At 37.4% G+C, this 12197-nt stretch overlaps 1 protein-coding gene across 2 annotated transcripts in view; it reads right to left on the minus strand.

Moving 5' to 3' along the window:
* Positions 1–12197, minus strand: part of pik3cb (phosphatidylinositol-4,5-bisphosphate 3-kinase, catalytic subunit beta) — an 80234-nt gene that overhangs the window by 29526 nt on the left and 38511 nt on the right. For both annotated transcript variants that reach the window (XM_077207597.1, XM_077207599.1), the window contains exons 3-7: positions 11567–11750; positions 8738–8966; positions 5236–5456; positions 4968–5150; positions 2333–2500 (exon numbers count right to left, since the gene is read on the minus strand). In XM_077207597.1, the coding sequence (XP_077063712.1) occupies positions 2333–2500; positions 4968–5150; positions 5236–5456; positions 8738–8966; positions 11567–11716 (951 nt within the window). In that variant the 5' untranslated portion in view covers positions 11717–11750. The remainder of the gene's footprint in view (positions 1–2332; positions 2501–4967; positions 5151–5235; positions 5457–8737; positions 8967–11566; positions 11751–12197) is intronic.

Consider the following 12197-nt stretch of genomic DNA (forward strand, 5'->3'; position numbering starts at 1 on the left):
TGTCTGATTTATTTGTTCACATCATTACTGTGACTTGATGTGAAACGTTCAGCTTCAAATGCAATTAACAACTTATTTCTAATTTGATTTCTTTTGTTACTGTTGTGCTGGGTCAGAAATGAATGGGTCATAGTGTTAAAAATGTAACCAAAATTTATACAAATGCCCCCAAATAAATCTAAATATGATTACAAAAAAGTAGCTACTTGTATGACAATTAGCAAGAAAGAGCAAGAGAGCTGTTTTCATGAATATGAGCATGACTGCAAAGATTAAATTGATTTTATACAAACGTTCAATAAACAAGTAGTTAATATTAAAGGTAGGTAGGCAATTTTTTTATAAATACTTTTAGTTATACTGGTTGAAACTCTCTTCACATCCTGATAGCAATCAATAATAAAAGTGGTCTAAATATATATATATATTTATATATATATATAATTATTTTTTTTTTTACATATATCTTCTGTAGAAGTCTCAGGACTAAAAAAAAGTTTGACCAATCAGTGAATTCGGTCCGAATGCAATGATAGGATGGCCTAACTGCCTATTAGCGTATGCATTTCCATATCTCCACGAACCTGCTCACGCAGACATCATACGTCACGTAGCACGTTCAATGAAGCTTTGCAGAGTTGTAGACAGACACAGAGTTTCACAAACAAACAGCAGCCGCCTTTTACAGTTCCTCTTGAACCAAATCAACGAGCTTAAGCTCCGTAACTTAGGGACTCAGTCCGTGTTTAGAGACATGAGGTAATTCAATGACGCCTCTCTTGATGCTTTGCAGACTCTGATCTGGCTGTGTCATGTGTTTTTGAGGATCTCATGCTTTCAAAGCTAGCTTGCTATTGCTAGCCTCTCTGGAATTGCCTACCCTACCTTTAAATGACACATTTTAAATGTCAACTTTTTTTTCCTATTTCGGCAACAAAAATTGTTTCAAACGAATCCGATTGCTGTGTTTCTCCAAGCAACACACTACGGTGTTTCATTACTGAATGTATCAGCAGCTTTGAACGAATCGGTTGAATAAATGATTCTGTGACCCATTCATTAAATGATCCGTTGCAACCTACTGGTTTTGGTTTCATATTTAAAAGCACCATTTTATCTTTCCATCACATTTTTATTAACATTAACATTAATCTCAACATTATTTATGCAGTTGTAATTGTACTGTGCTACATCTGCAGTGCAAAGATGGAATTTGCTGTTAGTGATTTCATTTGATTAATAACAGCTTTATAGTGTCTTATTATTTATTTATTAAATAGATAAGACATCTCTCAGGCAGTAAATGTGGATCTTTCAGATGAATTTGAGGAGTGTTAGTCTGGTCTAGCTAGTCTTAGTCTGCTAGTCTTGACTCTGTCTCGCCCTGAATTTAGTTTTTGATTTGTCTTGATCCTTGGTTTAGGTGGTCTTGACTACAAAACTATATAGTAGTTAAAGACTGAATATAAAGTGGGACCAAATTTGCTATACATTTGACACTGTGACCTAACAGACACAAATTCAAGTGAACTACACACTCACACAATGCACATATACATTCCCTCAAGGGTTTTGGTTTAACAGCAGCAGTTTTGACATGGTCAGCACTCTGACATCTGCAAATAACTCACATGATCAGTGCTAACACACACATCCCTGACTCACTTCCTGGAACACATTTTTGAAACTCACTGGCCAAAAACTGTGTGTGACGGAAACAAACTATAACGTACACTGGAGGCTAAACATGACCACGATTTATATGATATATCAGTCAGACACAAAACACTACTCATCCACCCGGCAGCTAAAACACACAAGCCAATAAACAAGTATCACAATACTGTAAAGAAGCTGCACAGTAAGAAGAGAAACAACAACAAAAAACACATCAAGTTTGATGTTTCCTTCTCTGTCTGTATGCACATGCATTTACATGACACCTGCTGAGATAAATGCATTCAAATGATTCAGAAAATTGCCTTTACTTTCTCTTGATCCAGTTAAATTTGCAAAAAGAACTACAACCATCTCATTTGTAGTTACACTTAGCGAAGAGTGTAAACACTGTGACCCTATGGCGCTTTCGAAACAATGCTCTGTTTGTTTGAGCAGTTTAACTTGTCCACTTCTGCTCAACCACTGGCGTGAGTTTGGGGAGGGACTGCCTGTTTGTTTGAACAATGGCAGATGAGATGCGGGCCGGAGATGCAATAGAAGTATTTTGGAAACCCGTTTAAATAATAATTTTTTTGCGGTTCTGCTAGCGGCGAAAATGAAGACAACCTTTGATTACAGAAGTGCAGGACACACAGACACTCAGTGTCCTTACCGTCGGCTGTCTCTTCTTCGGAGGCAGTGGGAGAGGAGGGTTCGAACACTTCCGAGCAAGCACTGATCCAATGGTGCTGATCTCCTTCTCAAACATGGCCTTCACAACGCTAATGTGAACCATTGTCAGATGAGGGTTCTCATTCGCCAACAAACAAGCCCTAATGTACTACACATACACAAACAAACAAACATTTAGATTAGTGTTTTCATACAGAAAATATAGATCATACTTCTATCATACTGAGGCACCAAGTACCTGAAAGAATTCCATGATACTATCATGTTAATTTTCAACAATATTATTGATCTGTCTGCATTGACACCATTAAATGAGAACTGAGCTGGACGATGACATCACAGTTTTCTCTAGAGCGGCTGTATAAATATAAATGAACTAAATTGATAACTGTTTTACAACAAAAATGAACCATCACTGAACTTACTTAAGCTGGACTATGACATTATTTTCTTCTAGATCTGCTGTACGGCAGAAACAAACTTGGTTGCATTATTTTCCTGTTATCACTGTAAAGCTGCTTTGAAACAATCTGTATTGTAAAAAGCACTATATAAATAAAGGTGACTTGACCGAAATAATACTGCTACTTTTTTTGTAAGTTGTAAAATGATTTCTTATAACTGTGCCTGCATGGTTTGAGTTTTTATGCATTTCCTGGAACAACATGGCACTTATGATCTGTAATGGACTGCTGTGACCGATCACTCACCTGACTGGTTTCAGGCTCATGATGGAACTGAACTATTATGGACACAACATTTAAAGTAAAGTACACACTCTTTTGTTTGATGTCTGAACATGACCTACCAGTTAGACACATTCCACTAGCGGCATTTTTTTAAAATCGTTTTCCTGGAAAAACAACCGGGGGGTAACTGTACATCTTATTCTCAGGAAGTTTTTGCATAGTAAAAAGGCTAATCTACACTGTGTTCATTTGATGCATTGTGAATTTAAATGTGAGCACAATCAATTAAACAACAGGTAGAAACATTCTGGTCCAAATGAAGAATCCAATCCAAGAACCCAAGTAATATTTTAATAAAAATCATTACTTGTGATTACTTACAATGTTTTAAAGGCTTCACTTTATGTAAAGTAATAAAGTTCACACAAATATTTTTTTGCAATATTTCTAGTGATTAGCCAATTATTTAATTATTTTTGTATTTATAGCTCCAGAAGGCTTGGAGAATAGCGCACTTGTCACCTGGGCTATAGAGTGGTACAGGTTTGACGTCACTTGTAGGCCAACCGGCGGTTCACATCACACCTCGACAAAAACCCAATAAGATTTTCACATAGGCTTTTGGAATATCGCATAAAACAAGCTCTGTGATCAACAAAAGTTTATGAGATTTGCACGTTTTGTCCATCAAGATAATTATCACAGATGAACACAACTTTTATGAAGTTTGAAGCCTAAATGCAGCCATCAGAAGTAAAAAGCTAAAGGTAGGCTATAAACGAACTACACCACGATCCCACAACATCAACGTCACAATCACTGAGCTTCCAACAACTCTTTCAGGTTTTATCTAAAAACATTTTCCCAGAAAGTTTGAGTTAGAATAGTTTGTAAGTGGACTGAGTTTACCTGAGAGGCTTCCTGACAGCCTCTTTAGTCACATTTAGCCACTTTTTAGCAACTGCCTCTTTCAAGACATGTAATAGCTTTAAAAAAATCACTCGTAGAATAAAACGTGAAAGTGTCTTGAGCTTGTGTTCACCTCAAACCTTATTTCAGACTGAGTTTACCTTTTCAGCATGAAGTGATGACGTATAATCTACTCAACAGCCTCTTTAGTCCCGTTCAGCCACTTGTTATTAACTGCCTTTTTCAAGACACGTAACAGCTTTAAAAAACACGAGGGGTGTAATACTGATGTATTTTATGTCGTAGAATAAAACATGAAAGTGTCTCGAGCTTGTGTTCACTACAGACCTTATTTCAGCCATTTAACCAAAACCCCAATAAAAAAAAAAACCTTGACTTCGGGACGATCGAGCCGGAAGTGCTAAAATGCTAACTCGTTTCAGCATTTTGGCCAACAAATTTACGTCATACCTGCGACACTATATTGACCCATAAATTTTTTTAAGGCATGTTAATCTTTGGATTAAAGATTGCGAGGTTAAACCACTAAACATCATTTATATAGATCAGTGGGTCAAACACAGTGTGTGAACCCTACCCCTAAACATTTTTTACACTTAAAAAAATCATTTAGTATGTTTATTTAGCGATTTGAATTATGATGGCATGTTCTCATAATGTAGGGGGCATGGCCTGAAACCTGAATACACACCACACTATAATTTGGTCCTCAATGTAGGTCAAACCAGTACACACACAATATATATATATAGTGTTATGGTCATACAAATCATAGAGGTTTGAAACTGCATGATGATAAATGATCAAATGAATTATCAAAATCATCAAATTAATGAGGAAATGCTTTTAGAGGAGAAAAATACATGAGATTTTAAACAGCACATTGCTCTAAAAACGCAATGTGATGAGCTGTACTGTACTTTGCCATATTAACAACAGTGAACCTTGGAAAATACAGTTAGACCCACCAAAGCCATTTCTGCCATTAAATCTTACTTTGTACTGATTAAGAGGGTAATCTTCAAACAGGAACTCCAGTTTGCCACTGACACGCAGCACATAATCACTCCGGGAACCAATGTCTTCCTCTGGGCCATGAGTGGTCTGCCATTTCTTGAGAGCCTGGTCCATTAGTTCAGATACTGAACAATGCAATGACACTTTCAGGCTAGCTGTGTCCTACACAGAGAGAAATAAATACGAGGATAAGACCGATCATTCAAGATATATGCAACATATCATGTACTAAAATAACACTACACACCTGTGACTGGTCGTAGTGCATGGTAATTTTGATTACGCCCTCATGCTTGTCAATCAAATTCTCCAATAACCCTGTCTCCAGCTGAGGGGAGTAACAGCTCCGAAGCCACTCCCCCCACGACATCATCTGCATTTGGTGCATTTTCTCTTCGCTGATTCGCTTCATTTTGTAACGAAAGTCCTTCACTTCCTGGTCTTGCAGGGCGTCCAACTCGTGAAGACCTGTGCCATGTGGCATAACGTTCAGTGACTTTACACTCTCACAATTTCAACATCCACGTCAGACAATGTGTTTATGCAATGAATAACATAGAATCTGAATTAAAATCACGTGAACTCTGCCGAGTGTGAATCACTCCGTCACAGATGCAATGTTGTTTTAACATTTATGCATATATATGATACTGTGAATTTCAGCTTCAAAAACATGCACACTTTAACACTGGTCCAAAATCAAGCCTTTTTAAAGTTTTATAAAAGAGTAAAAACAATGTGTGACACGTCAAAGTAACAGTTAACAGTGTGTGTTGTGAGTTGTGAAGCTATGCAATGGCCAGGTTTGTGTGTATTGAACAATAGTGTCCGGTTTCACAGACAAGGCTTAAGTTAGGCTCAGACTAAAGTAACTTGTACGGATATATCTTTAAATATGTCAGTGCCATTGTTTGGTCTCAACATAAGGCATGTTTATAAAAGCCTAATTGAACTATGGCCTAATCCTGGCTTTATCTAAGCCCTGTCTGAAACCGGGCCTAGGTGTGTGGACTAATTTTCACTGAAAGTTTCACTGAAAAAATAAATTATTTGGATCCGCAAAATTAAAGAAGTTTAAATTGTGACAATTTTCCTTATTGACTGAACTATTCCTTTAATGAGCGTCTGTTCCTGTTGAATGACATCAGTGTGTTTTGTCGCGAGACAGAGCTCTGAGGGAAAGGTTTCAAATGGCTTCCAGATAACACACATGATGACATTTAAAGAGCATTAAAAATTCATTTGATCCTCTCCACTAAGAGAGATTGCCCATATTGTGTGTGTGTGTGTGTGTGTGTGTGTGAGTGTGTGTGTGTGTGTGTGTGTGTTTGTTTGTTTGAGAGCCAGTGAATGAGTAAGGGAAGTAGAGTGTGTGAGTGCGTAAGCCTCGCGGACTGTGCCTGGCATCTCATCATAATAAATACGTACATACACATAAACAGACAATCAGCATCACTTTCAAATCTGCCTCTGCTGAGTTTCATGCACAACTGCTGCCACCAAAAGTGTGTGCCAAAGATTAACAGATACACATTACAAACCTCATACATTTGTGAAAGAAAATGTGATCATTGAGAAAAGCATGTGTAGGTTATTTCAGTTCACTTCAAGTCTATAATACACTCAGAAATGTATAATCATTGATCATTGATTATTAAAGGGGTCATGACATGGATTTTGTATTTTTTTTATGTCTTCCTTCAGATTAATTTATAATGTCAATAAAGTTTTTTGCACAAAAAAAACGTATGTATTTAATAAAAATTTTTTTTTTTTTCAACCTTTCACTCTGTCAGAAACACTGTTTTTAAGGGGCGGCTCCTTTAAGGCTTGTCAGTAAACTCCACTGTTATGATTGGCTAACATCACTGCATAGGAAACAGTATCACCGCACGCTAGCTATCGCAAGACGTGATCCAGGACACCATTAAACTAAACCATCCACTTGTTTCCACTGCTAGGATCCTTCTGAAGTCTGTATAGAAACGCAAACGAACTGTTTAAACTGGCATCGAAGCGAAGGTTCTTTCACTCTTCATGTGTCCTGTTGTCGACAGACTCGAGTGTGTGGATACATCAGAAACTGAACACACATCTGTAAACTGTATCCAGTGTAGACAGCGTCACTGATTATAATGGTTTCTGTTTGCATTAGACGTGACGCTCATATTCAGTGTAGGCCAAATGTCAGCCGTTAAGCGAGTAAACGCCAGTGGGCGGGGCCTATGGTGCGATGTTGTATGAATATCCGTCTATGTCTAATTCTGGAGGCAGTCGCATGCACATTTAATTGCCAGTGTGATATCACAGATTTCAATTTCAAAAGAAGCCGATTTTTGGAGCTTGATTAAATAAATGCTTTGTTTATAATGAGGAGGACTTTTTAAGCTATGAAACCTTTATGATGTTTTAATTAGGGATGCACCGAATCCAGGATTCGGCTTCGGATTCGGACGAATATTGGGCTTTTTGAAGGGGTCCGGTTTCTGCCGAAGGACCCTAAACAATATACAACATCGCCGCTGTTAAAAAAATTGCGTATGAAACATCCCAAAGAATACAAGTTGTGCATGAAGGATTCACAGACAGCAGACAAAATGCAGCAACTTCAGGTACGGCAAAGGAAGGACAGTCACAGCTAAAAACTTGTGTTAACCAGACGACCATTACCAGCTTTGCTAGCCCTACATCGAACAAACAGTGGGCCTCAGATCACCCACAAGCCTAATTTATGGGATTATAAATGTAAAAGGCTAATATTTTGGATATTGATTGGATACTGAGATAGGGTAAACATAGGCCTATGGTAATTATCAAAATAGTTTTTCCCACTTGTCATCCTGGCATAATGTTGCCTATTTTTCTTTTTTTTTCAAAATACACTGTGTTTGTATACAATATTCTGTTGATGGACTAAGGACGGGAGTAAGATTCGGGTATTCGGATTCGGTTGAACCCCAAAAATCTGGATTCAGTGCATTATTAGATTTAATGGTACAAAGGGCTCTTATATCTTAATGGTACTTAGGGCTCTCAAAACATCAAGGCAAATTTTTAAATACTGATTATACTACTAGTGCAATTCAAACAACGCCCAACTCTAGTGTTTTCATTTTTATTGCCAATATTTTTTAAAACAAAGCACATTGATATATATATATATATATATATATATATATATATATATATATATATATATATATATATATATATATTACATGTTGTACATATAAACCCTAAATATAAAATAAAAATGTGAGGTATTAACACATTTTTTTTTTTACATCTGTAAGACAAAAGCAAGAGTGATGTTGTTTCAAATTGTTGTGCCATAGGTCATCACACAGTCCTGATATTTTGACAGCTCAATTGTGAGTGTGAAATTTTTTAAATATCAGTTCAGTAAAAAAGTTAATATGAAGTAATGTGCATTTAAGACACAATATTGCTAGTTGCTTAGACTATTTTTGGTCTGCAAACAAATTTTTTCCTAAAAAACAACTGTTGCATGCCTCTGAGCAAGATTTAGTGATAGTTTATTCCTGAATTAATCATAGTTTTTGACCAAATTGGTTGATTTGAATGATTCAGTGATCCTCTCATAATCCAAAAAAAGACATTTGCTTGTCGTTACCCACTGGGGTATCAAATATAACCTGCAGAAAGGGTCACTGAAAAATACAAATCGAATGGATATTAGCTAAAAGTATAGCTCTCATTACACATGTGATTAAGTGCGTATGTGTCACCTTTGCCAATGAGGACTCCGATCTTAGAGTCTAGTAGGCGTTCTGCACGTCCACAGTTGCGTGTGATCAGTTTGAGGACAGGCAGGAACGGTCGTACGTCGCATAGTCGCCTGGTCTCGTCCTCCAGCTCCTCGTGAACTGCTGCCTGGTTCACACATTCGAACATGTGACCCTCCATCTCCCCCAGCAATGAGAAGAGAGGGTATGTCTGTGCCTCCTTCCATAACAGCTACACAAACACAAAAAAGAATGATGAGAGTAAATGATACAATCAAAACTGCATGTTAAAATATAATTTCTCAATACTACCTATATTATACACCAGGGCTCTTTAACTTTAGTGCTGGACGGCTGGTGTCTTGCAGACTTGCAGACACCCGTCTCTGATTTACAAGTAATTCTGAACACCAATCCCTACATCTGAAATCACATACTGTCTGAGTAGGTACTACATTTGAATTTACTTCACAACCTTTAAAAAAGTATATTCTATATGTTACTCCTGTGTGTTATTTTAACGGCATATCTCACCATAAGGGGGCACTGTTGTGGGGGAAGTGGGGAAGTATGATAGGTCTTCGTGGGGACGAGGAAAAAGGGGGTTCTGTGTTGGTGGGTTGTTTAAGTGTGTACATGAGGGACGGAATAAAATCAAATGTGTTTAAACTAAACGTGGAGTTATCTTTCGAGCTAACACTATATAGCATGAATGTGTGTAGTATAGGGTTGGTTATCGTTTGAATACGATTTTGATTCTGCTTATCGATTCCGATTCTCATCAATTCTTAATTTCGATTCCAATAAGGTAAAAAAACAAAAAACTTCATATAGTTCACATTTAGTTTTATTGCAAAACATTTAATTGTAGCTGAAATTGTAGCAAAAATCAACAGGCTAAATAAAGAACACTTACACAAGGAACGCATGACTGTGGTTTAAAAATACCATATAAATGTAAAGCATTATTAAAGACAAGTAAACACTCAGTAATTAAAAAAGAACAAATAAAAAATTAGCAATCACAAAAAAAGAAACAACTGAACAAATATACGATTGAAATACACAGTGTTTTAAGATTTTCAGGTATTCAGGTACAGAAACTGTAGTCAAATGTAAATAACACTGCACTTTATAAATAAAATATACTTTACAAACGTTATTCAGTCAAGAATGAGTGCATTTTCTCTATCTTTTGTTGTTTGATTAGTGTGACGGCAGCGGGAATATTAGGCTGCTGTAACTTTAAGAGTTGGCCAATATAGTTACAATATAATTACACTTGCCTGCAGCACTGAAAACAGCACGCGAGTCATCTCGCGCTTGAATGGTTTAAAGTTATATTGAAATGCCTACAATGGAATCGATAAGAGGAATCGACATTTTAACTTTATAACAAGTATCCAATTCTTGACATCAAGTTTTTGATTACAGAATTGTTTCGATTCCCAACCCTAGTGTAGTACAAATGAAATTCGGACGTACCATCTGCCATGTTGTTACTGTCATGTGACCTACATCGTCAATTGTGTCGCTTCATTCGTCACTCATTTGATGTTTTCCCATTCAAAGAGATAGGAGTGCATGACTGAAATAGCTGCCACTTTCAAAGATGGCTGCCGAGAATGATTTGTCTTAAGCCCTATTTAGACGGTGATTGTTTGTCACGTTGACGTCTGTAAAAATAAATTAGCATTACACCTCAGTGATAAACTCATGCATTCTGATGGCGATTTATTGACGGTGGAGGAGCGAGTTTTGTAATCCCACAAACTCGCTGCCCAAGTGGTCAGTCACATGATTGTCTGCTGTAAATAAAATGTCATATGCTTGGAATAAAACGAATAAATTTGTATTTAATTTAATAATAGGAAAATAATGTTCTATTTATTATTTATTTAAATCTCTCTTTTTTTAAATAGGAAGCTAGATGCGCGTACGCGGTTTTCATGTCTTGCATTTTATCTCAAAAGGATGCTATTTAAAAAGTATGGAAATAAGCGGAAACAAGTTAATGCAACCTCTTATTTACATTAGATAAAAAAATAAAGCTGCTCGGTTTGTATTTTTAATGTTGTGTATAATAACCTACATATTTTAAAATTGTGTAATATTTTGCTGCCACAATAATGGCCCATTTCAAATGTTTACGTGTTTTTTTCTCTTTCTCCTATTTGTTTGCTGAGGTGGAGCGGGGATGAAATAAAATTGTACATCTTTAAAATGCATGCAAATTACAGTGAAGCGCAACGGTTATCACACGTACGGTGATCTGCAGTGAACAAAAGGATTTAAACAATTAATTTTGAAGTGAAACTCGGTGGATGTGGATTCAGACGGCAATTAAATCACCGCACGACCTTGGTGTTGGTCAAAAAACAGAAGGTAATTCGGCCAGGAATTTTTACGCAGGTGGTGGGAGAAAAACACTGACATTCTGGATTCGGACGGCAATAAAATCACACACTAACCCCTTTAAATGTTGAATTTAACATTTACGACCCCATGAGAAACAATTACCGTCCGAATAGGGCTTTAGAGGAACTTTGTCTGAACTAAGCAGGACACTGGTCTCTCAGGACTGAAGCTGAAGTGCTCTGCTATAAACTATCGCCCTTGCAATCTTTCCTGGTAATGGTTAAACTAGAATCTAAAAGGTAAAAATAACATTTTCAGAAGACATGGAAAACTCCACCAGAATGCTCGATTGTTTTCGGTGGTTTCCAGGGGCTGCTTTGTGTTTACTAAAATATCTTTTTTAGTTATTTGTAGCCCAGTTTTCACACCTGAAGTGTTCGTCCAGACTCTGAAAGAGAAGAAACAAATACGCACCAGTTTGATGTGTTGGATGGTGCTCTCCCGAGGAACCTCCATTTGGATGTAGATTCCAGTGGGCAACAGGAAGTCCACCATCACCTGGTCGTCTCCATCCAGCCCTGACTCCGCCCACAAGTCCAGCTGATCTGTCTTGGCGGGAGGCATGGCAGAGAGCGTACTGGAGCCAAACCATGGGAAACTTGACAAAAATCAAAACAAACAAAGGTTAGCTGTAAAATAAAACACCAAGGTAAAGTAAAAAGATGAAAGTAAAAGGCTTTTCCATTGAAATATGGTAAACTTAAGTGCGTAAAGAAATGTGTGCACTGTCAGGTCACATTTTCCTGTCTGGTAAGGAGAAGCAGGGGGGTCATAATCTGGCGGGGAGTCTGATTTTGGTACCGCACTGGCCCGTTATTTAAAGTCTCACTGAAGTGCTTTGGATCGCGCAGCTTTGTTTGATGCATTGATGTAATTTCCACTGAAACAGGAAGCTAAGGCGGGACATATTGAATGGCCCCCTTTTCACATACCCAATAGCGTTTAGTTTACCTCACAGACTGCAAGTCGTACTTGACAGCGACATGGAAGTGAATCCGAGCGCTGATGATACGCTGGATTCATTAGTAGAGCTGTGAATGAATTC

This window comes from Siphateles boraxobius, unplaced genomic scaffold (assembly GCF_051911475.1).
Source record: "Siphateles boraxobius isolate OS27281-9 unplaced genomic scaffold, OSU_SipBor_1 6, whole genome shotgun sequence".
In the NCBI taxonomy this organism is placed as follows: Eukaryota; Metazoa; Chordata; class Actinopteri; order Cypriniformes; family Leuciscidae; genus Siphateles; species Siphateles boraxobius.